General features: G+C 37.4%; 3 protein-coding genes across 5 annotated transcripts; 1 reads left to right on the top strand and 2 right to left on the bottom strand.

The window, feature by feature from the left end:
- Positions 1–314: 314 nt before the first annotated feature.
- Positions 315–2,505, top strand: AspRS (aspartyl-tRNA synthetase). 2 transcript variants are annotated; one of them, XM_023392825.2, is made up of 2 exons: positions 315–652; positions 747–2,505. In XM_023392825.2, exon 2 carries the CDS (start codon positions 752–754, stop codon positions 2,345–2,347), a length of 1,596 nt encoding a protein of 531 aa, XP_023248593.2. In that variant the 5' UTR covers positions 315–652; positions 747–751; the 3' UTR covers positions 2,348–2,505. The 2 variants fall into 2 exon arrangements, with proteins under 2 accessions (XP_023248593.2, XP_014208545.2); XM_014353059.2 differs by having other exon boundaries at positions 315–656.
- A 39-nt stretch (positions 2,506–2,544) lies between these two features.
- Positions 2,545–7,162, bottom strand: LOC106639439 (motile sperm domain-containing protein 2). 2 transcript variants are annotated; one of them, XM_014353054.2, is made up of 9 exons: positions 7,036–7,162; positions 5,278–5,424; positions 5,013–5,190; positions 4,567–4,930; positions 4,386–4,461; positions 4,198–4,307; positions 3,911–4,111; positions 3,708–3,839; positions 2,545–3,629 (listed from the first exon to the last, which is right to left on the bottom strand). In XM_014353054.2, the coding sequence occupies exons 1-9, from the start codon at positions 7,118–7,120 to the stop codon at positions 3,426–3,428; spliced, it is 1,497 nt and encodes a 498-aa protein (XP_014208540.2). In that variant the 5' UTR covers positions 7,121–7,162; the 3' UTR covers positions 2,545–3,425. The 2 variants fall into 2 exon arrangements, with proteins under 2 accessions (XP_014208540.2, XP_089455013.1); XM_089598887.1 differs by having other exon boundaries at positions 4,198–4,315; positions 4,403–4,461.
- A 6,751-nt stretch (positions 7,163–13,913) lies between these two features.
- Positions 13,914–25,980, bottom strand: LOC106639430 (discoidin domain-containing receptor 2-like). Its single transcript, XM_014353043.2, has 14 exons — positions 25,880–25,980; positions 23,589–23,694; positions 22,735–22,960; positions 20,676–20,823; positions 18,896–19,200; positions 18,620–18,824; positions 18,358–18,545; positions 17,126–17,540; positions 15,915–16,075; positions 15,252–15,523; positions 14,881–15,060; positions 14,683–14,775; positions 14,451–14,592; positions 13,914–14,376 (listed from the first exon to the last, which is right to left on the bottom strand). The coding sequence occupies exons 1-14, from the start codon at positions 25,965–25,967 to the stop codon at positions 14,065–14,067; spliced, it is 2,841 nt and encodes a 946-aa protein (XP_014208529.2). The 5' UTR covers positions 25,968–25,980; the 3' UTR covers positions 13,914–14,064.
- Between the last annotated feature and the right edge of the window lie 547 nt (positions 25,981–26,527).

The raw sequence follows: 26,527 nt of genomic DNA, 5'->3' as shown, positions 1-26,527 counted from the left end.
ATAATTGTACATATGTTTTTGGCGGCAAGTTATAAAGCTATTTTATGCTCGAAAATTTATCTTTAAAAGTATAAATGCATAGAAGGTCAATTTTTTGGCAGAAAATAGATTGTTAACTTGCCGCCAAAAACACATATATCGTTATTTTTTTATTTTATAGCTTCATCATGAGTTGCGGCTGGTTTATAATTGACTAAGTGGCTCTAAGCCCTTATGCTCGGTTTCAGAATTTTAGAGGCCACTTTTGGCCAAAAAATAAAGACCGCTAGATGGCGCTGACCCAAATAATTATTACAACTTACAGCAGAGCCATGTAACTAATTATAAACCAGCCGCAACTATCGTGATAAATAGATAATAAAAAGTCGACATTTTCTGTGGTATTTGCGGCAAGCGTTCAATTTATCTTCTACCCGAAAATACTGCGGACGCGAAAACGGCCGATCTGGCCTTCTATGCAAGAAGAGTAAATATTCTATATTCTCTACCAGTGCACCAGTGTACAGACGACATATACCTAAGGATAAATAATCAACTAATTTTATACGAATTTAGGAAACTGACACAAATTATAGTGCGTTTGCATTTATTTATTTAATTGTGCTATATATCGCCTCTTATCATCGACACTAGAAGAGCAGAAGAGAAGTTTGTAGGTTAGCCATTACTGATAAAATTCACCCAGCATATTTACAGTAGGTACCTACGTTTTATTCAACCACGTGTACTATTTGCATCATTTTCAGAAAGAATGACGTTAGAGAATGAAGTCGCACCTGCCGAGGGTGAAACTGGTGTAACCATGACAAAATCGGCACTGAAAAAGCTACAAAAGAAAGAAGAAAAACTGTCGAAAAAAAAACCTCAACAACGAAATGAAACAGCTGATGAAGGTAGGGACGTGTCCAAAGGCAGATACGGAGAGATGAAGATGATACAGAGTGGTGAACTTTATAACGAACGCAAATTCGTCCACATCAAGGATTTGACGCCCGAGTTTGCCGAGAAGGTGGTGTGGATCAGGGGTAGACTGCACACCAGCAGAGCAAAAGGCAAACAGTGCTTCATTGTCCTGAGACAGCAGTCTCACTCAATTCAGGGCTTGTCTGCCGTCAGCGACAAGATAAGCAAGCAGATGGTAAAGTTTATATCCACCATTACCAAAGAATCGATCATTGATGTTGAGGCCAAAGTGCAGAAGGTTCCTAATCCTATTGAGTCATGTACTCAGAAGGATGTGGAGATTCACATTGAACAGATTTTTGTTGTGAGTGCATCAGAGTCACAGCTGCCTTTGCAGATTGAAGATGCTGCCAGGCCTGTCAGTGACGACAATGACTCAAACAATTTGAATATTAAGGTTAATCAGGACACTAGATTAGACAACAGGATTCTGGATTTGAGAACACCTGCAAATCAGGCTATTTTCCGGCTTGAAGCTGCCGTTTGCAAACTATTCAGAGATATTTTAACAGACATGGGATTTGTTGAAATCCACACGCCAAAGATCATATCTGCTGCCAGTGAAGGTGGAGCTAATGTCTTCACAGTGTCATATTTCAAGGGCTCCGCTTATTTGGCACAGTCGCCCCAGCTTTACAAACAAATGGCCATCGCTGCTGACTTTGAAAAAGTCTTTACAGTTGGAGCTGTCTTTAGAGCGGAGGATTCAAATACTCACAGGCATTTAACCGAGTTTGTAGGCCTAGATTTGGAAATGGCTTTCGAGTATCATTACCACGAAGTGATGTTACTAATCGGAAAGATGTTTACCGATCTCTTTAGGGGACTTCAAGAAAAATACGAGACTGAGATCAAAATCATTAACCAGCAGTACAAGATTGAGCCTTTCAAATTCCTCGATCCTCCCTTGGTACTGGAGTTCTCACAGGCAGTCAACCTGTTGAGAGAAGCAGGGGTCGAAATGGGCGACGAAGATGACCTGTCGACACCAAGTGAGAAGCTCTTAGGAAAGATCATTAAAGCTAAATACGACACTGATTTTTATATCCTTGACAAGTACCCATTGGCTGTCAGACCGTTTTACACCATGCCTGATCCTAACAATCCTAAAGCCTCAAATTCCTACGATATGTTCATGCGTGGAGAGGAAATTATTTCTGGTGCTCAAAGGATCCATGACCCAGAGTTTTTAACTGAACGAGCAAAACATCATGGGGTTGATGTTGAAAAAATTAAAGCCTATATCGATGCATTCAGATATGGATGTCCACCTCATGCAGGTGGAGGTATTGGCATGGAACGAGTTGTTATGCTTTACTTGGGCTTGGATAATATTCGTAAAACGTCCATGTTCCCACGTGATCCTAAACGCATTACGCCATAAAAAGATGCATGATGCTTTGGTGCAAACTAAGTAAAACTTTTTGCTCGTTACCATAAATAATAAAGGTGACTCTTTATTTTGTTAAATGGACAAAACTTGTATGGTAATTGTTCTAAAGACTATAGAAATATTTGTATGAATCTACAAATTTTGTAACTAAGAGCTAATGTTAATAAAACATGTTAAAATATGATTCGAACTTTTTAAAATCATATTTATTTTTAGGCGAAATCAATTTATAATTTTCACAGTATGTTTCAGTTAAACACAATAATTTAAATTTAAAAATTTGAAAAAGGTATTCTAAACAAACGAAGTACATAATATGTATGTACAGTTTTTTTTTATTTTGTAATGATTTTGCATTGAAAGTCTACAGGTTATCAGCAACTATCTACAATAACTAATACAAGTAGTAAATGCACTAAAGCGTGATAAACTTTCTTGTCATACCTTTGTGACTTGGACCACTATTGTCAGAAAATAATTTTCATTGACAATCAAAGTAATGGAATGCAAATAATACAAATAATCTTTTCCACCAAAATTCAACATATGTGATTTAGATAAAAGTTTATAAAAATAGTCTCATAAATCTTCTTAGCTTAACCTTACACTTCTTTTTTGGTAAAAAAGTACACATAAGCGTTTTTATTTCAAGCGCACAATAAACTATTGTTCTTTCTAGTTTTGAACATGCTTATGTGCTGTCTCTTAATATACGTGATAAATTTAGATTTCAGAAAAAATTTGTGTAAAAATAACAAGTGTTAGACGCAAACAATTTATAAAAAATTGGAAAACTTTCACAACTTATTAATGTACAGCATTTTCGTTTTCAAAGTTGTAACAGTTTACCTTGATGTTTAGCAAAAAGTAACAAATATTTTGAGAAAAAATAACTAATCCACTGCCTTTCCTTCAGTATTGAATAATAGACTTACATGAAAAAACAAACCAACGATTAAACAGTTTATCAAATGGTTGAATTACAAATAGCCCTTGAAATAGCCCCTATGGTAGAAAAAAATTTCAGTCAATTGTACTGTAGTAGGAAAATTTCAGCTACACTTTATGACTAGATTTCATCGTGCCTTGGTAGAATCGTCTCCACAACACTAGTATGACTTTGTTCCTTCATAAAACTTTGAACATTACTGTTTAGCGAGTGCACGAACCAAGCTAACACCACGATTACTAGAGTCCCGAAAAATACAAATAAACGTTTTAACGAGGTGATACTGCTTTCTAGTTTGGTTTGCTCATCTTGCAGCTGAGAAATCTGTTAAATTGTAAGCTATATTAGTTGGTTCAGGATTAATTCTTTCACGTGGTGATAAAACGAAAATTTTTTTCAAACCTTGGTAAACAACTTGCTCAATAAATTTTCATCTCCAGCCCCATTGTTAACTAAACTAGATTTGAGGCCATCTAAAGTGTCATTGCCAAGCCTACAAATTAATTTATGCTGTTCTGAAGCTGTTCCATTACTCTGAAATATGGTAAACTTTTTGTTAATACTCTATTCCAACGAATATCGTAAACTGAGTATATTTGAAATACCTTCCAGAAGTCAATTAGATCAGTATTGGTCATTTCTTTATTTTCGATGGGAAGACACATGATGAGGAACCTGTCATTCGGAACAAGACTTCGATAATCGTATCCCAATTGCAATGTAATTGTCACTGAAACTGACTGACTGGGTAACAGAATTCCCGTATTTGGCCGAACTTTGAATTTCTCTGGTGAAGTTGTTTTTATCTAAAATTTAATGATAATAAAAAATTAGTTTACTGTAAGTTGCATTATATGGCAGGGTTGGTTTTCATATTTACGTAAATACTGACCTTATAAGTTACATTACTCTCTGATGAGTTATTTTTTAACGTTATTGTCTTGGATATCACATCATTTCCAGATTTTGTGAAAGTTAATACTTCTGGTTCGACAGACAACACTGAAAATGTATTTTAAAAAAAGGTACAGAATCAGTAATTTTGTACCTATGATTCTACGAGATTTAGTAATGCCTTACATGCTTGGTCTGGTAATTTATCACCAAAAGTGCTGTCAGCTTGCTCAGTTAACGGCGAATTTTCGGCAAAGTGCACCTGCAAAGTTATGAATTATAACTGATAGTGACTACAAAAATTACTAAAAACTTTGTTCATGCATTAAAACACCAATCTATAAAATTAATTGCATAAAATAAATACCTTTTTGTTATCTGTTTTTCCATTAACAAGACCATTAGATTGTGCCTCAGGAACAAATTTGAAAACATATTCATTATTGCCTCCCCAGGATTTTAATGCCACACTTGGATCAACATACTCTTTTAAAGTTGCTCTTTTGACAAACTTTATTTTTGGAAGAGCTTTAGCTGGTAACCAAGATTTGATTATGTTGAATGTGGCATTTAGTATCCATGGCATCTCTAGTATAATAATGTAATTTAAAAAGTTAGGGTAGTAATTCTTGAACAATCCAATCAAATATTTTGTCAGTTCCATGTCCATGTTTGATAGGCCCACGTCGATCATATCAAAGAATAACGATATTTGGTCTCCATTCCCTTCTCTGAAGAAAAATATTTTATTGGTTGTAAGTATTTTTTATTTGTATTGGTGCTAATCATTTACGAAATCCAACAATATTTCACCTTTCTAATCTTTCAAACCAGTAAACAATACACCTTTGTAGCTCTGCAAAATTTTTTGATCCCTTTGTGTGTAATTTGGATTTTATGACAAACAGTTTTTTTCCATCTTTATCCTTTCCATAACTGTAGCAGACCCCATGTTCTAAATAGTCCATTCTAACGTTGTTTTCGGTAATGTCTAAAAAAAAAAAAACAGCGTTAGGGTTTTCAAATTATTAGTATGGAAGGTAGGCAACATTGAAAAAATTCCGTGTGACAAATGTACCGTTTGTACCAAAATTTCTTCTCCATTCACAACTCTCCCATAACATTTTTAAGGCATCTTGAATATTATATTCGTTGTGTTCCAAGAATCTTCTTAGCCAGTCGTCATTAGATGACACTCTTTCAATGTCTGCTGGATGAAAATCGCCTAAAAACATAAAATAACATAAGTAAGTGACATGAAAAAAAAAAATTTGCTAAAAACACATGGAGGATAATTATTAGAAAACATATCAATGTACATCGCATTAAGTATTTAAAAGTAGCCATAGAAAGCAAAGCTTGTCAGAGAAATAATTAATATTTGAACAAGTCAAAATCACAAATTGACTGATAGGTAATTGGTGTGTTGGCCACATAACTGTGTCATCATCAAAATATAGCAGTATCTATTTTTTACACACCCATTAGCAACTTTAAATTTATTTTGGCCAAAAATACAGGACCGACAGTCAAATAAAAAAAAATATATCCATTGTTTATTCGCCAAACCCAGAATCGTGTCAATAAATGATTGAATCAGAAATGGAATAGCATACAATTAATAGTAATATCTGTATTGTATACATGCATTAACCTTATGACAGCATGTGCTGAAAAAACTGCCTGTTATCTTTGAATTCAGTATGGCAAAACTTTTTTTCTCACCTCTTAAAAGATGTCTGCCCATGTGTAAACATTGGCATGACAGCTGTGTAGTATAAATTTGGCTAAGAAATTTTAGACTTTATTTTTATTATTTAACGACTCCCAATTAACGCTCATAATTTTTACTCAAAACGTTACTGCTCATGGTTTTTTTTATATAAGTTTTCACACACATGATATTGCATCTATAAAAATTTTTACTTTATTTTATCCATGCAGTATTATAAAACATCATATACAAGTAAAAAATCAACGATTTTCCTTGTATTAATATCTAACACGTTAAAAACTTTTATCATCAAGATTTCAAGGCATATTTAGATAATAGCTTTGAGCAAATAATTTTTTTAACTGATAAAAATATCTTATCTAACACAAGCTGGAATGTCTACTTTCCGTGGCTTTCTTTCGAAATACATTTTTTAAAATTATTCATGAAGTCTGATTTATTTTAATTTATACAACTATTTCACTGGCCCCACTAAACGTCATAATTGACAAATCCTTTGATTTGGACAAAAAAAATGAAAACAAGCCGCTCCCAACAAACAAAAAGACACCAGGAAAAGGCAAATTTTTTCAGCCTGACTTACGTAAAATAGCATTAAAGGTACGAAAGCGCTAATTATACTAGCACAAGAAAAAAAAAAAAAAAAAAAAATGGGCAAGCCACTTCAGAAAGAAAAACACCAACGTCATTCATAATTCATTTCATGACGAAACCATCAAAGACAAACAAAAAAATCTTGACGTGTGATCATGCACCGGGATGAATAATACTTTATTGCGTTCACAAACGTATGGAACGAGTTTTGCGTAAATATATATATACTAATGGCACTTCAATGAGCTTTGTGCACTTATTATGAAACACATATGTGTACTTTATATTATATACAGAGAAGTAAAGCCAAACGAAAGTAAAAGCTAAACGCAACAAAGGCGATCGATTATAACCTCATATATACACAAACCAAAAGCTATCACCTAATACACGGGCAATGAAAAATAAATAAAACGAAAAATCATGCCTTCTACACCCAATTATTTAAACATCGTGTCAAAGCGATACAAAAACATAAGAACTAAAGTTAGTTGTATAAACATTTACTTGAACCCGATGGTTCCCCGTCCTTGAGTTTACTGAGGAATTTGTCGCGCAGTTCCCTTATCTGCGCCTTCTCGTCCACAACCATGACTTTGTTTTTTTATTTGTTGTTAACACGATGCACTTTGTCCACGAAAAAAAAAAAAAAAAAAACAGTGAAAATTTAGACGCCAATTTAGTAAAAAATCTGCGATGGCGTATGTGTTGTCACCTCACGAGTTGATTCAGCGACGCCGCACGCCGATAAACTGACAGAGATGCCAAAGTGGACATTGGACAGTAGCGGACGAAAATCCGACTTCCCCCTCTCCTAACCCACTGCCACAGTCAAGTAATAAAATAATTGGATTTGCAAATTTTTTATCACCTGATTCAGAGGTATTGAGTAGTAATACTGGGAGTTGTCAAATAGGTTACCTTAAAAAAATATAGACGATAATTTTTTTTAAGTATATCATTGAAGTAATTTTTTCGTTAAAAACATATTAAGAGGCTGATGGTATAACAAATATTAGGAGATTAGGAGTACCCGATAATTAAACTATCGTATTTTTTCAAGTATATACGATCCACATTGCACGGTTTTGAGCGCACACATTATAAAATCAAAACTATTTGGATTATAAACGCATGAAAGATTGTTTTTGGATGCAAATGAAACGATTATTTGTTGTGCAGCAGAGTCAAGATGAATAATTTGCTAAATAATTTTCTACTTATATACAATACGATATTTTTCGTTATTCTGAAATTATTGGACAAAATAGACATCAAATCATCAGTGAAACATTTGTCCATCTTGTCAGGGTGTAAGTAAAAAAGGGCTAATCCCTTTTTTGTGCACAGCTTCATCGTCTTTCTCTTGACTCTAGAATCCAAGTAACATTTGTCTTGCTACTCTAAGCGTATTTTTTTTATCTTTGGGGGTTTAGTTGATACAAAAAAAATACAGTTTGCACATTTTCTAATTTTAATATTAAATCGATGAGCTCACTTGATGAACTAAATGCGTTTAAACGAGTTAAACAATTAAACAAAGAAACAAATTGACGAACAGCAACTTTGTGATCGAGTCAAGCTTGTATCGTTTGGTTTGATCCTGTTATATTAATTTAGCTTTGGCTGCCTATATTTCATTCATGTGATTATATTTTTTTCAAATTCATTTCCAAAGATCCATGGACTGCAATCGAGAAGTAAACTGAAGCCTCACAATGTTTCGTCAAGAAACAGGTGATATACAAATTCAGAAAAATTATCAATGACATACGTACAACGAAAAGTCACCTCATTGTTAGATATTTAAACTTCAAGCAACAATTTTAGTATCCACTAGAGTAGAAAACAATTTTTTTTTGCGAAACAAGCAAAAAAGTTACAAAATTTCCTTTCTATTTAATGCTTCTTTACTAGTACGTATATTTTATTTATACGTAGGTATTGTATCTTCTTTTGTGTTACAAGTAATGGCATTGTAAAGCTTCATGAATTTTTTTCGATTTTCCTCATTGTGAGCCTACTGTTTTTTCCACACCAAAAATCGGGCATCAGAGTTTGTGTGGCCAATTATATTACCAAATCACTGAGTCTTAAAAATATAATCAGTTTTCTTGATGTTGCGCGTGTAGAGTTATGCAACTTAATCACTTAAAATTGAACAAGAGATTTATTGCATAACTATGCTATATCATGTTTCTATTAGAAAATGGTTCGATATACTCATACAAATTGACGCGAATCAATCAGAAGCCTTAAAACATATTTTCGAATCTTTATCCATTTGTGTGTGTATTTAACTAAAGCCTTCATAGTTGCAGTGTTTCAGATTAAACATAAAAAAATTTTATTGGTAAACAGAAGATATACACTGATTTAATTCACAAAAAAAATACATTGCTTTTAAAACATATTATACAATCAAGTAGTATCGCAATAATGTTCAACATCGCTTGATATGCTCATTTAAAAAAATTGAAACCTTTTTTTTTTTTTACTTGATAGCATTATATTAGTAAGAAAAATTAGGTGAAATTTTACAGGAGCTCATACTTACTGCATCGATGTGTTTAAAAATAATTTCATTATTAATAAAACGACTATTTTACCCATAACTTTGAAACAATAATTATTGATGACAAGTTCATACATGATTTTTAAATTCTACAATTTATATCTTATAAAATATATAGGGCCTTCAAGAGTTCTTTGAGTAATAATTTTTTGGCATGCATACTGAAAATATTAGGCAACAAAAAATTATAAACATCATTATGTTAACTCTGAAGGGAAGATCGTAGAAGCAGCACTAATGCCGGCGCAGCAGTGTTTTAAGCCAAGACGAGAAAGGATTTTTCTTGCAATAATTATACATAAAATGAATAGATAAAAAAAATATATATATATACTTTTTGTATGAAATTTTTGAGGAATGCATAAATATAATACAACATAAGAAAGGAAAACTGGGCTGTTAATCGGATAACGTATGAGGTTGAATCGAAATAAAGGGTGTCACACAGTATAACAATTGTTTTATTGGTTATAACACTGGAAATATTAAGAATATAATTTTCGATGAAGTTTACGGCGATTCGTGTTACAAATTTTTTTAGATTATACTTAAGTTATACAGATCTACGAATCGGTTGATAAAAATTGTTAGGGTACTTTTTCATTTTTACGCTTATTATTTACCCAGGTTATTTTAATTTTTATCGTTAACTGGGCCTTTTTTTTGTAGATTCTCGTTTTTTTGTCTCTGACGGATATGAATAAGGTTTTTTTTTCCTGTTCGATCTTAGCTTAAATAATTATGTCTCTGAAAAACGTACATTCGTACGTGTGTGTGTATTTTTCTTTGTTTTAATGTGCAGGTCGAAAATACAGTTCTAAATTTATATGTATAATATGTATAATTACGTTACGGAAACGTACTGGTATTTTTTTGGTTAGTGTAATTGATGTGTTCACTTAATTTTTAACATTCACTCTCTGTGTATTACATCTTCACTGTATCATACGAACGCATCTCAGTCTGTACATACAGCAAAAATCGTAAATTCTTTCTCTTGACTAACCCCATCAGTTTTGTTATTAAGTACTATTATCAACGTTTTTTTTTTTATTTTTATTTCTGACGTTCACAATAATAGTACGAATGGAAAAATGTTCCAGTCAACTAATGAAGCACCTTTCTAAAATAGTACATCGCTCGTATTTTACAATTAGATCAATAATTCGACGATTCTTCTCTTTGTATTTTTTTTTCCTTTTATTTACGAAATTGATTGTCTCTCAGCTCTTAAACGAAACACCAGCCATCCTTTTTTCTTGTCTTTAAAAACATTTTCGTAAAATCTAACGCAACCCAAAGCATACACAAGCGCTTCTATCTTATCTGTTCCCTTTTAATTTTTTTTTCTTTTTTTTTCCCTTTTTTTTTTTTTTTTTCACTTGACAATTATAATTTGTAAAAGCTAATTTCTGGTGACTAGTAAACTATGAAATTTTCAATTTTATATTCTGTTAAAACAAAAGTAAATATCATCGTTGTTTTAATTACCCTCTTCGTAAAATTTCCTCACATGTATTCAATTGTACCATGTAGTAAAATTCTTTTCTCACCTCTCCCATTTTTAGCATAAATATTAACTCTCTTATTTTTTTAATCTCAACTTTTTTCAGTCTCTCACGCACGCACAAACAAGTTCCGGTACTTTTTTTTTTTTATATGCGACATCTACTTTTTGGGATAGCATTTTTCTTTTCTTTTTTATTGCAAAGATACACATCTTTGGATAAAATACTGATAGTTTTTGATCTTGTTGACCTGCACTTTGAGGTTTTCTATATCGAAATGTAAAGTAGGGTACAATAACGTGTACATTTTTGTAAGGAAAAAGGAAATTTACAGATAATTAGAATCCATGGCAAAAGTCTTTAGTAAACAATTTAAGAAAAGTCTAACAAAAGTTTTAAATAAATTTAATTTTAAATATTTTTTGCGATTCTGTTAACATTTTTGATGATTTAATTATGATAATAAATTTTATTGAAATTTTCAGAAGACGTATTGTTCTTCAAGTTTCAAGAAAAAGGCGAACGAGTAAAGAAAAGTATAATTCATGACGTATTTTACGACACAATTAATAATCATATCTAATTCCTAATTGGAAGAACTTTTAATCGACAATTAAATTTAATTTTTAGCTAAAAGTCAGTTAAGGAAATAAATTTAATTTCAGAATTAAATTTTAATTCTTATTATTTGATTGAGGAGTCAAACATTTTAGACCTCTCAAACTCGCAAATAAAATGACTATCCAAAAAAAAAACACATTTATTTATCTTTGTTACTTAAAAACATATTAAATAATACAACTTACAGCAATTCCAATGCCTCTCATTACTTTGTCTCGTATTTTACTCCTTTAATTGTTAAATGACTACATTTGGCTGTTGTAATAACTTACCGACTACAAGGAATGATAAAAATCAGAGGATATCGTAAAAATGTTATACTCATCGTTATACAATATTACACGATAATTTGACGCACGATTCGTTCGTGTTCTCAAATAGCGATTATACGACCATGTTCGTGAGTATATATATATATATATATATATATATATATATATATATACATATATGTGTGTGTGTGTGTATATTCGTACGAGGATACGAAGAAATTGAAGGATATGTAAGTTTTTTGTTGTTTTGTTTTGAAACGTCGCGATGGATCATTTGCTATTTTCAGAATACGAATTCCAGTGCAAGGTAATTCAGCTTTTTGTCTTGATTTCTTTAATTAGCACAGCACGAGTTCGATGGCAGTTTTTCTTCAAATTAAAACACATATTAACTATTTCAATTGTTATTGACGACTACTTGATTTATTTATAGATTCGGATTAATGTACAAGACGCGTTACCGTAAATAAGTAGAATTAATTGTATAACAATAAATTTCGAGATATGTGGATGCTTCAGATATGGCTTTATTACCAGGTATATTTTTATTAATATATAAAATTCTCAAAGGACACCAGTTCGAAATATCATTTTTCATTCAAATAAAACACTTCAAGCGAATACAAAGATATGTATATACCTCACGAAAAACATTAATTTTGGAAAGAAATAATATCGAGTAAATAAAATGTATTTGATACGTGTTAAAAGGCATCAAAAATTCGATGCTCCATATATACGTATATTTTACAAGAGTTTTTATGTATATACATACTTTTATATATTAATGTAATAATAGCTTAAAGCTACGTTAGAGAGGTTGTTAAACCTAATTGATCATTTAACGCGCTGATTTGGCACGTATTAATTATTTTTTTTATTTTACACGGGCTTATCTCGTCACTAATTAAAAATCACGACAACTAGTGGAAGATTCTTTGTTTTTGATTCAACTAACCCCACCCAGGGACCGCGGGTTTCGATCAAAGGTATTGTAGAAAATACTCATCTCGATTGAAAATGAAATAGAAAATTCAGGTATACACTCGATTATGCTTCAATTCAATTATCAATGTATGGTAATACCAATACTTGTTCGTAGTCTTATCCATTAAAATCGCGTACGTGATTAAAATTTTATACAACTTTTTTGAACATTCGTTACTGAATTATATGGATATAACCATCTTATTTTAGTAATGGATATGCCTTACGTGATATTTTCCTACTGCCTAGTATGACTAAATCTTATATAAGTAAAAGAACAAATACTCAACTCATACGTAAATTTGACGATAAACCAGTCAATTGGTCATCAAGTAATCGTGAAACTATCGTAAAAAATTTAGCACAGCTATTTACCACCAAAGGAGCTGCACTTGTGTAATCATTTGCCATTTCACGATTACTTGTTGATTAATCGAAATTTCCACTGGATCAAAAAATGAAAAAAAAAAAAAAAATATCACAAAACAGCGCTCGTGATTATACAGTACCGTTGAGAAATTACATACGTGAGCTTACGACTGTTCTTTACAAGTATGAGTGTGTTTTTTTTTTCTCTTTTTTTTATTCGTGCAGTCACGGAGTATAACAGTATACGTTGCGCAATATACCTAAGCGAGAAAATCCGTTTGGAGGATTCATCGGAATTAATAATACACAGGACGTGTTCCACTGATTCGAGAAACAAATCTTGCGATTCGATAACAGAAAGTAATGAGAATTTTCAGCACGTACAATCTTTTTTTTTTTTTTTTCTTTTTCTTTTTTTTCCATAGGATCTACAATGAACTCGAAAGGTCAATTATGTACAACCGCGACGTATTTATTCTACCGATTCTAAATTTTTCACAAACCCAAACTGCTCGGTATGAACAACGGATGGGTATACAAAACACCGGTGCGCGCAGCAGCGTTAAACAGTTAAAAAATATTCCACGCTCGTGTCTCGTCGTACTACTCCAAACTTTCGGAGTCATGTCAATATTTCACGATCCTTTTTTTGTTTTTGTTTTTTTGTTTTTCTTCATACTTTTCTACATTGCAAAAAATATTTTTTCTTCTCACAACGCGCCGTCCAGGTATACGACACGCTTTTCTCTAACTACATCATGCACCAACGCGCAGTCGCTGCAACAGTGTCCGTAACATATGTGTGGCTTTGACCGCACGCGTGCACGGTCGAAAGCGTCGGCGACTGGTTACTCCTCGCAAAGTCAAGCGAGCCCTCGGCTGATTGTTCATCGTCGGTAAAATGTCTTGTAACTGTATATGATGCAGCACCGAGTCGAGTCGAGTGACGGACCACGGGGAAATCACACTTTTGGAAATAAAACCATCGAGAGCTTCGTAACGGCGAATGATTTGTACTCAACTGTGGATACACATGTCTCGTTTGTGAAAAAAAAACGGAAATGCACTAGAGTGTCAGAGCCCGACGAGGGGCGTGGATATCCGTGTCACCGTCACACCGGCTGGAGCAGCAAGTCTCACTGCTGTCACCACTCGAGCACACGAAACGGTCATCGTCACTGGTAACAACCGACTCGTGGGACCCTCAGTCGTACGTCAGCCGCTTCAAGAACAAATATATGTCCTCGAAGGTGGGCCTGTCCTCGGACCTTCTGCTCCAGCACTTGGACATCATGCGGTAGAGCTCGCGGGGACACAAGCTCGGCTGGGGTAGGACGCGAGGGGCCTGCTGTTGGTTGTTGTTCGACGGGATACTGTAGTTTTGGTACCAGCGGCTGCAGTTCTCGAGCACCTGTTCGGAGGTCAGTTCCGCGAAGGGCAGCTCGCTGCAACTGCTGAATATCTCCCACGCGGTCACCGCGTACGACCAGACGTCCGAGGCACTGCTGCACTTGCCCTGTTTGGGAGAGGAGCGTTGTTATTAATTGTTATTTTTTTTTTTTTTATATTACATTTTTTTGCTGTGTTTACCATCAAGACAGCCTCCCAGGCCATCCATCTGAGCGGTACTTTCGCGTAGTAGCCGTTCACGTAGTACTCGTGGTCGTATTTGCTGCAGTACAACGCGTGATCCGACACTTTGATTATCAAATTTTTGTTGACGATGCAATTTCTAAAAAAAAAAAAAAAAAAAAAATAAAAATAAAAAGAAAATGGGTTAAACAAACCATGGTGAAATTATTTTTATTTTGTCATGCATTACCTCGCAGCTAGATCGCAGTGGGGAATCTTGAGGTTTTCCAGATACTTCATGCCCGACGATATCTGCGTGACAAAGTTGAGAAGGCAGCCGTAACTGTTGACCCGAAAAATATTGTGAATAAAAAAAAAAAAAAAAAAACATGTCTCTTTTTTCCACCCTGATACAATTTTCACTCGATAATGCGTGTGTATAGGGTACCTCAGAGTTATGTCGTCGTTCCCGTTCTCGCTTCCGCTTTTCATGAAGGTCGGCAGATCGCCGAGCTCGCCGTACTCAAAGACCGCGCCCATGGGCTCCTCGTCGACCAAGGCGATTATCCTCGCTACGTTCACGTCTCGAATCGCGGCCAGCAGGTGCATGTCCTTCATGAAATCCTTTCTGCAATTTTTTATTTTTCAATATACTATAGAGCTTTAGAAATGTGCTTTGTCAATGAGACTTTTTCAAAATTTTTACAAGTCTTTTTATACCACTGATAATAATTTTGATTATCCGTGTTTCAAGATGATAGAAATTTTTATCGAGCCTAGGGTGAATGTTTTTCTAAATAAAAGTGAATTTCGTCATACTTGAGCGAATCGGTGACGCCGCGCCACAGTGAGCGCACGATGACTATCTGTCGGATGCGTATGGTGCCGATGTCGGGGCCAGATATGCCTTTGGCCTCGCACAGATAGACGAGCCCGAAACTACCCTCGCCGAACTTGTCGAGGATCCTCAGCCGGTGTCTCGATATGTGCTGGATGTTGTATATGCTCGACGTGTTGGACAGCGTGGCGCTCTCTTGGATCTGCAGTGGCGTGAACAAGCTCGACGCGCTTTGCTGCTCGCGACGCTTTATCTGTGGATCGATTTTTTTTTTTTTTTTTTTTTTTTTTTTTATTTTACTCGGAAACAACTGTGAAAGGAAAAATACGTATCGCGAAAGCATAGCCCGGAAAAACCAGAAATGTGTTTTTAACGACACCGCGCGGTGAGGCCGACCCGTCGTAAATTGCACGTACACCGAGTGGCCGAGCGTAATAAAATTTTATCGATTCCCTCACGGCTCGGCTTTCGTTTTTAACATTCACGTTAATATTCAACACGTGCACCGTGTACTTTTTATTAAAAAGAAAAAGAAAAAAAACGGTACAATAAAAAATACGTTTGCTTATTCAATTTTACATTTTATTTATTCGCAAAAAACAAAAAATGCAGATCGAGCGGGTAATATTATTTTCTCGGCTTACCGTCAATATGTCCGTGGCCGCGTAGTAACCCTCGTGAACTTTTGTGGGATTTGCCTTGGAGTTGTTGTGCGAGTGCCGTTTAACGGGGAAGGGCGTTGGTACTATTCTCTCGCTCGACTTCTCCTCCTGATAGCTGTTCTCGCTTGCGTAGTCCGTGACGCCTGTTGATGGGTGTTGGATTAATTTTTCGAGCTTCCAGTCAACAAGCCTCGGTCGGTGCAAATTTTTTTTGTGTTTATAACATTTTTTTTTTTTTTTTTAACGGAGCATTGTTTTACACATGAAATATTTGAAGCGTGAATTCGATCGAGTATTATTTGTGCATTTTTACTTTTTTGGCAAACAATGGAAATTTCGAGAGTTTTTTTCCATCCGATTTTTAAAACATTTACAACAGTGTACGTTTGGTACATTTAATGGATTTGTGGATTGTTATTATTATTATTATTTACTCGGTTACATGCAGGAGCGCTTAAATTTCGTGTAATGCATTTTCCAACATTTGATAACCATGAATATGGAAAGGCTTTTTGGGCTAAAGAACGAAATTTTCGTTTAAATGTAACTACAGAGGAATTGCAAAACACCACGTCAACTTATTCATAGTGGAAATATGAATATTTTTGTAAAAATTTAACGCAAACTTTGTAATCATTCATACTTTGTGCCATATAAATAAATAATATTCATTGTTTGGCGTATCTCGTCAGAAGTTTTTATGACCTCTGCCTTTGTAAAAAAATCACAAATTATCTGTACGCAAGATGAAAATTCTCTCTTTTAACTGTCCACATGCAAATGCGCCCGGGCGTTAAAACAAACGACCTACACAAGCTTCCTTTGTGCTGCTTCTCATCGTCAGAATACGCAAGATAATTGTCACTCGATTGCATATATTATTATTATTATTTTTTTTTAAAAGTATAATACCACTCGTTGATTACTGTTTCGGTAAAAAAAGGAAAAAAAAAAAAAAATAATAAAAGTGCCCATAAACACGTACATTCAACAGTACAGTACACATCTGGGAAGGAAAAATAAAAATGCCTCGGAGCCCACGTGGCCTTGGACACTTTTTATATTACATGCCATGGTGCGTATACGGTGTGTTTTTATTGGTCTACGCAGCGAGGAGAAAAATGTAATGAAAAAGAAAACCATTTTTCTCATGTAACGTATAGCCCCTAAAAAAAAAAAGCAGTACTTCTTACCACTGCAAGTGGAGAACCTCTCGCTTTTGTGGGTGGAAGCAGGCTCGTAAGCTAGGTTCTCCTCGGAGAAGAGCTTGTAGGTGCGCTCGTAGGCACTGCACTGCTCGTACTCGCTGCCATTGTCGCTCCTGTTGGTGTTGCTGCGCAAGGTGCTCATGTTGTCGTCGTTGGCGACCGCCAAGGCCGAGGCGAGGCTCTTGCTCTTGATGGACAGCCGCGACTGGGAGAGCCCGTTGTTGACGACGATCGGCGTCGCCAATCTATGTATGTCCTTCATGTTGATGCCCGGAGCCGTGGGCCCGCACAGGAGGGCCGTGTGCTTCTGCAGGAGAGCCACCTTGTTGCGGCCCCGCTGCTTCATCAGGAAAATCGTACAGCTCGACAGCAGAACTAGTACCATCAGAGCCGCACTTACCTGAGGGATGGTATGCCTTGTCATTTGTTCGGGCTCACTTTGTGTTTCTTAAAAATTGAGCTAGTCCGATTTTATGCGGGTCCTACACTACGTACATTCAAACTTTCTTGGATAAAGCTACTGTCTCAATTTTAAGTGTTAAACTTGTTTTGTACATTTTTTTTTTTTTTTGCTAATGATCTGCAATTTTTTGTGTCACCTTACTTGAGATAATTCACTACAATCAACACATGTAAATGCTTAAAAAAACAAAAAAGCTCCAATGGCCTTACTTGGTACCGACGTCTGACTATAACGTCCCTATACTACTGAATTCGGAGCAAACCAGTTTCAGTTCAGTGTGAAAAATAGTAAGAAAAGTCTAATTCATTCTCAGTTATTCAACACATGTAAATTGCACTTGGTACCGACGTCTGACTATAACGCCCCTATACTACTGAATTCGGAGCAAACCAGTTTCAGTTCAGTGTGAAAAATAGTAAGAAAAGTCTAATTCATTCTCAGTAATTTAACGCATGTAAATCGCATTAAAAAAACAAAATAGCACCAATGGCTCTACTTGGTACTCACGTCTGACTATAACGCCCCTATACTACTGAATTCGGAGCAAACCAGTTTCAGTGCAGTGTGAAAAATAGTAAGAAAAGTCTAATTCATTCTCAGTAATTTAACATAGTAAATTGCATTTAAAAAACAAAAAAAGCACCAATGGCTCTACTTGGTACTCACGTCTGACTATAACGCCCCTATACTACTGAATTCGCAGGAAACCCGTTTTACTGCGGTATAAAAAATAGTAAGAAAAGTCCCAACTCACCAGGCCGATGTAGGTCTGAGAGTTGCCGATGGGAAACGCGTCGGGCGTCAATTTGGGCGCTCGCTCGTAAACAGTGTCGTTCCTCTCGCTCTTCGGCCGAGCTTGCGCCGTCACGTCCGTCTCGTTGCGCTCGCTCGCCACGCTCTGCTCGGACGCCTGCTCGCCCGTCTGATTCCTCAGGCCTGGAACTATGCAATGTTTCCTTTGTTTTCCTCCCTCCGATAGACATTTCTCCTTCACTATACACCCTAATCCCACGTACCCGAGTCGAAGAGGACCTCACTGATCAGCAGCCACTTGGACCTCGTCCTTATGTCTAGCTTGACGAACCGGCCGGTCCTCAACTGCAGGGGCACCGTGACCATCCCCACGTTCGTTTTAAACTCCTTCGGGGTCTCGACCTTATCCGCGGACGTCTCGTACCGCACGCCGTCGTTCGAGAACCACGCCTGTACCGACGCGAACACCTGAAAAACCACCAACTTGCTTGTGAACCCTGCACCCACACTTGTATTCACTTAGGAAAAAAAAGGCTCACCTCGATGCCGAGCCTAGGCAGATGAGCCACGTGTATTCTACAGTTGTTGAACTCGCGCACCTCCTTGAACTCGAAGACGATGTCGAGGGTGTCCCTGGCCATCCAGCCAATCCAGCTGCTGCCGCTCGACGGCAAGGGTGCGAGGATCTCGAAGGAGTCGCCTATTACGTTGTCGGTCAGCTGGCCCATGCCATGGGCCAGGGTGCCATTGACCTCGTTGCCACCGTCGTAGGACGAGTCCTCGAGGTTGCAGCCGTTCGGGCCGTAGCGCTCGCCCTTTGGTATCGTATACCTGGCTATCCTCTCTGTGGGGGTGGGTTTTTACACTCAGGTTTTTTTTTTTCCAAGTACACGTATTGGTTATGGTGTTAAAAATAAGCCCCCGGAAAAACCTCAATCGCTCGGGACGATATTATATCGAAAGCCTCGGCAAAGTTTATCCACGGGAGCCCGAGCCGAGACCAAAAAAAAAAAAAAAAAAAAAAAGAAAGAAAGAAAGAAAAAGAAAACTTCGCCGCAGCTCGGTTGGTTTTAGTCGGTGAAAATTAAGTGATTAATTTATTTAGCTCGGCAAGCGCCCGCAGGGGGAAGGTAAAAACTTGGGGGCTAAAAGCCCCTCCCAATCCATGGAAACCTCGTCTTTTATCACGCGACGTCCAACAGCGGGAAAGTTTTTTTTTCCCCTCCACCTTTCTCGCTTCGAAGTGTGTATAGAAAAGTTGTGCGCCCCGTGTACACGACTGTGACGAAAGTTTGCGTTTCGGGCTTGATTGATCCGAGAAACTGAGACGGAAAAATCACATGCAGAGCCAGCCGAGCTTGACTTTGCTCCGGTTGGGCTGATCGGGATTAAAGGAGTGTCGAAGTTGCCGAGAAGCAAAGAGGGATGGTGGGGTGGGGGGGGATTGAAAAGCTGTACGGAAGAGTTAATATCGATTATTTGCGGATCGGCGTGCAAGGAAAGAGAGAGAGAGAGAGAGAGGAGAAGGAGGGGATGGGGTACTGTACAATCACCGAGCTGAATTTTTCATGTCCAATGTAGTCGAGAAATTTCGAGAAAAAATCCAATGTTTTGGAGAATTGACCGAGCTACGGAGCTGATATTGGCGAGTCATCTGGCTGTGCGCACCGAGAAAAAACTGTGTTGTAATGGCTATATTAATGTTTTCTCAAGAAAAGCAAGGGTGTAGAATTTCATTTCGTTACACGGTAATTTATCTTTGATCGTAGCTACAGAAAAGTTTTTTATGCACGTCGTAAAATCTTTTATAACACAAGTATCCAAATACTTAATCGTGCCCGTAGGCCAGAAAATCCAATTAAAATTCTATCACGTGCGTTTCACTATAGTATAACAACACGTACACTTACCAATGAATGAATAGTGCCAAAAAAAAAAAAAAAAAAAAAAAAAATGTAATAACCACGTAAACGGTAGCCAAATATCTCACGCATTGCGGGTAAATTTCCAGCGTAGCCCACCTACGTGCACACATATCACTCGAGCTCAGGAACGTTCTCGTGCACGCCAGTAGCCAGCGGGAGGCTGCGGCGATAAATTGCATCTAATAGTCGAAAAAACGAAGCGGAAGAGAGAGAGGTGGACGGGTCAAGGGTACGAAGCAGAGGAGGCGAAAGAAGAAGGGGTCAGGCACACGGAGCGTCAGCCGAATAATTAAGGCTGGCGGCGCGCACATACATCCCCATATAGCTGTGTGTGTGTGTGTGTGCACATAAAGAAAATAGAGAGAGAAAGAAGAACGAAGGTGATATCACTTACGCTCCCAGACGCAGCCGTAAATCTCGACCCTCATGCAGACGGTACGTGGGTGCTTGCTGTAGGGGACGAAGCGCACCCTGCTCGCGACGAACGGCAGGTCGAGCTTTTGTCTCTCCACCAGGTAGGTGTTGCTGTTGCCTCGCAGGACCTGCCAAGTTCCAAAGGCTTGTTACACTTTCTTTTCCTCCTTTATTTTTGTTTGCTTGTTTTCTTTTTTTTTTTTTTTTTTTCATTTCATTTTATTTCACGCGTATCGTAAGTTTTCCGCGCTAATGCTCCAACAAGGTGGGGATGGTTTTCTTTTTTCACCCCGAAGGACGAGGGGTTAATTTATTGGATTTCTTTTTTTCTTCCCGCTCCAAGGGGGTCCGGTTATTGCTTTTTCACGTTCGCGTGCAAGCTGCGGGTGGTTGTTCGCGCTTTGGATGTTGTTGTTGTTGTTTTTTTTTTTTTTTTTTTTTTTTACTTAATACATCGTGCGAGGATGAATAGGGATTTTTCCAGGGGATCTCTGAGTTATACCGAAACGTGTTATTATTCGGATGATTGAATCGGAAAATTTTCCATCCCTTCGAAGAGAATCTTATCACAAATAGAAATTTCTCAATTTTCAATTGAAACTTTGTAATTCAAGTCAAAAGAATCAAAAGAATCTCACGTTCGCTCGTCGAGCTTTTTTTTCTCAAAAATTTCTTTTTTTCACCCTCTGCGCAGCTCCTTTGTCATAAAAACAGTTTTAGAAGCGTAAAGATAAGATTTATCTTTTGAAAATCACTTTCTTGGTATCGTTTTTTACTTGCACAGTTAATTGGAACTTTTAAGTTTCGACTTAACAATAACTTTTGATTTTATATCTTTTTTACTTTGTTCGAAGTGCACGCGTTGAAACGGAAGCGCTTTACTCGATGAATTTTAATACTTCCATTGTATTTTTTCATTAAAACTTGGGTAAACCAAGAGTTACCGTTGCGATTGAAACATAAATTTTCAACAACAAACAATCTACATCAACGATTCTTTGTTTCGAGCAAATCAACCATCATCTTACGCCTCCCAACGCAGTACTTTCTTTGTACAGCTTGAGGCAATTTTGCCAAGTAAAATAATGTATGTATAAAAAAAAACGTACGAATAAAGTTTGGGCAAAGAGATATCCTTCGCTCTAACTTTCCGCATAAGCTCGCGTACACGCACACCTACCCAGGAATAAAAATCATGCAAATGAATTATTCCCTCGCGACGCATCCCCAACTCAGAAACTGTAAGCCAAGCTATTAGTTCGTGAGAGCAAAGCAAAAAAATAAAAATGATAATCAGTGCCAACGCGTGCTATTAGGGTATGAATATTGTATGCCCCCGAATAGTGAAAGTTCGCGTACCCGAGAGTATCGCGAGCGGCTAAAGTTTGTCAGACTCTCGAGAATCCCCATGCGACGGTATACGCGTTTATATACGTCATATACATGTACAAGAATAGCTGTAAGGCCGAGCGAAAAAAAAAAGGTAAAACACGATTGCACCCGGTATCGTTTTGGCGTAAGCAGCGTCCCAATGAAACACATCGATTGCGTGATGAAGAATCGCGCGAAAGTGATTTACGGAAGATTTTCGCGCGGAGGGAATTTTTTAATTTCCAAACATCATAAATCCGTCCCGGGCTCCCCTTTCGCGGAACTTTCGCAACTTCATAAATTACCCCGAAAGTAATATTACCTCCCCGCCACCGCGAAAGTCCGCCTGATAAGATATATTCATCCCCCGGCTGATCGTCCCATCCCCTCCCACCCCCAAAAAAGCCAAATCAATTAAAGCAAGTTCGCGCGTCCGGCTAATATCAAATTCGCGCTCGCTGTTAATCGAATTCCCTGCGTGCAAAGTTCATTTCGACGGCCTTTTTGCCCCCCACCCACCCACGTGGACAAGTCGGTAATTTTCGTCAACTGCAGCTAATCCAATTCGCACGCGTGATGTGCACGCGACAAGGGAGGCGAGGGGAAGAAACCCGAGATGCAGTGGTACGAGTCAGCGTACGGTCGGACGCGGGCGACCAAGTTTATACCTGGCTGCCTCTGAGGTTCTTGTAGGCGTGCCACTTGGCGTCGCGCCAGTACTCGAGGTAAAAGGCCTCGGCGTACTCCTGGCCCTCGCCGTTGCCGAAACGGCCCTGCGTCTCCGTCCATGTGATCAGGTGCTCCTGGGTGAGGTCGACCTCGAGGTACTCGCGGATGTCGTTGCTTATCTGGGCCTTGGGGCACCACGCGCCGCCGTTCTTCTCCTGGCGGATGCTGTTGGGGGGGAAGCATCGAGAGGTTTAGAGAAGAATGTTTCATAGTATACGAAAGCTCGAGTGCTGAAAAAGCATTTAAAAGATTCGCGTTGCTGTACGGCGCTCGAGATTTCGTCGAGTATTGGGTATAATGTCATTGAAACCGATAAATAAACGGATAAAAGTGTTGTTTTTGTTTTCTTCTTCGTGACAAAGCAAGAGATTTAGTGATGCCATTAAACATCTCTCTCTTTGTACAAGTATATACATGTATATACAGCCAAGTAAATAGTCCGTGGGAACAGATCAATTAGCGCAAAACAAAAAGAGCCCCGTTCAACCGTGAAACGAGGTCGCGCATCGGGACAGCCTTCATTACCCGGGCGCTTTTAATCCTCGCAACGCGGGGAAAGAAGAAAAAAAAAAAAAAAAAAAAGGAGCAGCAACAGGATCGAATCACGACGCGTTCCGCCTCTTTAGCGGCTTTCATTAAGGAAAAAAGAGGTGTGGGCTAGGAAGGGGATGGAAAAGAGTGGGCGATGCGCAATAAATGCAGCGCGCAACCCCACCAAGGCAGGGCCGTTACATCGATATCCACCAGCTCGGATGGGTACATGGGTACGTGTATATATGTATATAATACTCACCGAGCATTTTGCGGCCCGACGGACTTCATCTCGTAGCTCGAGGAGGCGCTTATGGCGTCGTCCGGTATTTTTCCCTCCTCCATGCCGAGCGGAAGCGTACAATGGCCTGGAACGACATTAACGTTATCCAATTACCGGGCGATGATGGGCAGGAGCGGATCATCGGCCTTCCCGGCTATACATGTCTTTACTCCTATGTATATATATATACACGCTCCTGTCTTTGGTGCGTGCGCCCAAGCGAAGTAACAATAATATTATGGCTCTTTGGCGTTGACCCTTTGTTGGATTATGCAAATGGCTCTCTTTTAATATCCGATGGATATAAGCCCGTGCAAAGAAGAAATAGGGGGGAGGGGGGCGAAGGAAACATAATGGTAACGCCAGCAGTTGGCCGCTCCGAGATCTCTCGGTGTTTACTTTCAGTTTGCGCACTTTCCCAGGGGGGAATAAGCGAAGGTGGAGAAATTTTAATTAGACGAGTAATTGGTTTTCTTTTCTTCAACTTCATCGCTGGCTTTCTCCTGCTCTTTCTCTCTCCCTCAAACACATATACGCACAGTCGGTTGGTTGTTATTGTTGGGGCACTCGTCGTTTGCATTAATTCTTGGATTGTAATGCAAAGCGGGGGCTTTTATCGCGAGCTTATACTGAAGCCTTATTCTTTGAATGGTTCATAAAATATAAATTATTTGTCAATGCACGGACTTGGGTACAATTGTTTAGTTTGATTTTTTTTTTTTTTTTTACTTCAAAAGACATTTTTTTGTCTTTTTCTGAATCAAATATTTAAGTACTAAAACAAAAACAAACAAAAATTTTTCCAAGTACTGTGATACAAGTGGAATTGAATTAAAAAAAAAGTTTTTGCAGTACAATTAGTATAGTACGCTTTTAGCCATAAATTATATTTAAAAAATTAAAAAAGGTCTACTGTGTTAGAAAAAATTCTCTTTTTTCTATTTTTGATATGGCATGGTGAGTGTTTTTTGCATTTTACTTCTATATTTGTTATTTTTGATACGTTAATAAAAAAAAAAAATAATAATAATAATAAAAGAAAAATGTCTACGAGCACCCCATTTTTTAAATTGAGTCTTACTGATGTTGAGTTATAGTTACTTAAATGAAAATTAAATAAAGTTCAATAACTGAGTACTCATAACAGACACGTTTATGATTGAAATAACGAAATGATGGATCTTTGCTGAGAGTAAAATAATGAAAAATAAATATAAATATACTTTTACATTCTTAAATTTGATCCTCAAATCAAATGATGGCATATTGATTCGCACGATCAGCCAATCAGCATGGCACAAAACGTAAATAAATGCCACTTGCCGTCATTGCATGTACATACATAACAGTAAACTTCAACGTGTTCGAATCCAAGGGGAAAAATAGGGAGGCTGAGAGAGTGCATGTGTTGGAAAAAAATTGCACCCCAGGGCACGAGCACTTTGCAGTCGTGAGAACTACGTTTGGCGCGCACCGTTGCACTTTATTTTGACCCCTCTTCAAAAGCCTCCCCCATACTTTTTATCTCAGTTTTCAGGGTGGCGCGTTCCTCTTTTCTCCCTTGTGTAATGCATGCCAGTGCGAAAAATTTTGTGTAATTTCGTAGCACTGAGTGAATTGTTGGTGTCCCCGAACGCTCAAGTGGACTAATAAAAATAATAATTGCAGCAGAGCTGGTTCATTTGTCTGGAATGTTGTTTCATTTTAATCGTGCTTGATTTATTATTATTAGTATTTTTTTTTTTTTTTTTTTTTTCAACAGTCTGTAGCTTGCAACGAAATTTGGTAATCGACTTTTTCGATCAATGTATTTTATTATACCTCATTACAAAAGAACAAAGAGTCCCACTGTTTTTGGTTATCTTGAAGTATTTATTCTGTACAATTATTATTATTATTATTTTTTCTTTCATTTATATTTCTATGAGACAGATGGTTGAAATATGTCCGTGCAATCCAACCCAAGTTTCAAGTATCAAATAGTTCAAGGTAATGTATGTACTGGATTAAGTGAAAGGGCCTCGTTATAGGAGCCATAATGAATATAACAAATAGATGGATACATAAGTAACTGCATTAATAACGAATGACATAGTATATTTGCCAAAGACAGCCACATAAGAACACTATAAAAAAAAAAAAAAAAAAAAAAAAAAAACTCTCTCGCAAGGTGTTGTGCCAACATTTTTATTCTTAGTACCAAAAAGTGAAGAAATCAAAAGGCAATGGTTAGCTCGTGCAGGGCTTCCCCATTTCGCTCGTATACTCACTGAAAACATTTCTGGTCAGCTCGTCGGCGCTGATGGCCACCGCGGCAAGGACGGCTCCGATCAGCAGCGGCAAAACTACCTGCGCCATGATGTGTCGCGGATTATCCTAGCTGAACGCTGCCACCCGGCGTCTTGTGTCTTATGGTTCATCATAAGCCCGATGAATTTTGCTTCATTTTATTCTGTAATGAAAAATACATTCGAGGCAAATCGTTATTTTTCATCATTCAAATTAGACGAGTGAATAGAATGTGTATAAAGAAGCTAGTAATTAATGAAAACGCGACTCGTTTCCCGTTTGTTGTACGAAACTTTGGGTTTCAACCACCTTACGAACCAAACATCGTATTTTTTTTTTATTTTTATTGGGTAATAAATAACGCGATTTGTTTGTTTGTTGTCACTTGAAGTTTTTGCAAGTTTTTAAAACAACCATTAAATTCGTGGGATGCAAATACGAACAATTTTTTTCAGTTTTTTTAGGAGGATTACAGCACTAAGCTCGTGTTGTAAGAACCCCAGCCCGTAGTAATAACCCATGAAAAGAGAAATCACTCAAACGGAGGTGACGTGTAATCACGTCAGGCAGGAAAAAAATGTGTGGCACTAACGACTCTTGACAGCACGTCAAGCTGCTTTCGTCGCCTA

The sequence above is a fragment of the Copidosoma floridanum genome, unplaced genomic scaffold (assembly GCF_036245765.1).
Source record: "Copidosoma floridanum isolate Cflo_tuat_1 unplaced genomic scaffold, Cflo_Japanese_pri ptg000006l, whole genome shotgun sequence".
Taxonomy (NCBI): domain Eukaryota; kingdom Metazoa; phylum Arthropoda; class Insecta; order Hymenoptera; family Encyrtidae; genus Copidosoma; species Copidosoma floridanum.
This window is presented reverse-complemented; position numbering and strand designations above follow the sequence as displayed.

Coding starts and splice junctions, on each gene's coding strand:
- LOC106639439 (XM_014353054.2), bottom strand. CDS start 7,120: ATGGTTGTGGACGAGAAGGCGCAGATAAGGGAACTGCGCGACAAATTC. Junction 4,931..5,012: donor TGGTTTGAAAGATTAGAAAG/GTGAAATATTGT, acceptor ATTTTTCTTCAG/AGAAGGGAATGGAGACCAAA. Junction 4,112..4,197: donor AGAGTAATGTAACTTATAAG/GTCAGTATTTAC, acceptor ATTAAATTTTAG/ATAAAAACAACTTCACCAGA.
- LOC106639430 (XM_014353043.2), bottom strand. CDS start 25,967: ATGGCGCAGGTAGTTTTGCCGCTGCTGATCGGAGCCGTCCTTGCCGCG. Junction 22,961..23,588: donor GTCGGGCCGCAAAATGCTCG/GTGAGTATTATA, acceptor CCCCCCCAACAG/CATCCGCCAGGAGAAGAACG. Junction 15,524..15,914: donor CGGCCACGGACATATTGACG/GTAAGCCGAGAA, acceptor ATCGATCCACAG/ATAAAGCGTCGCGAGCAGCA.
- AspRS (XM_023392825.2), top strand. CDS start 752: ATGACGTTAGAGAATGAAGTCGCACCTGCCGAGGGTGAAACTGGTGTA.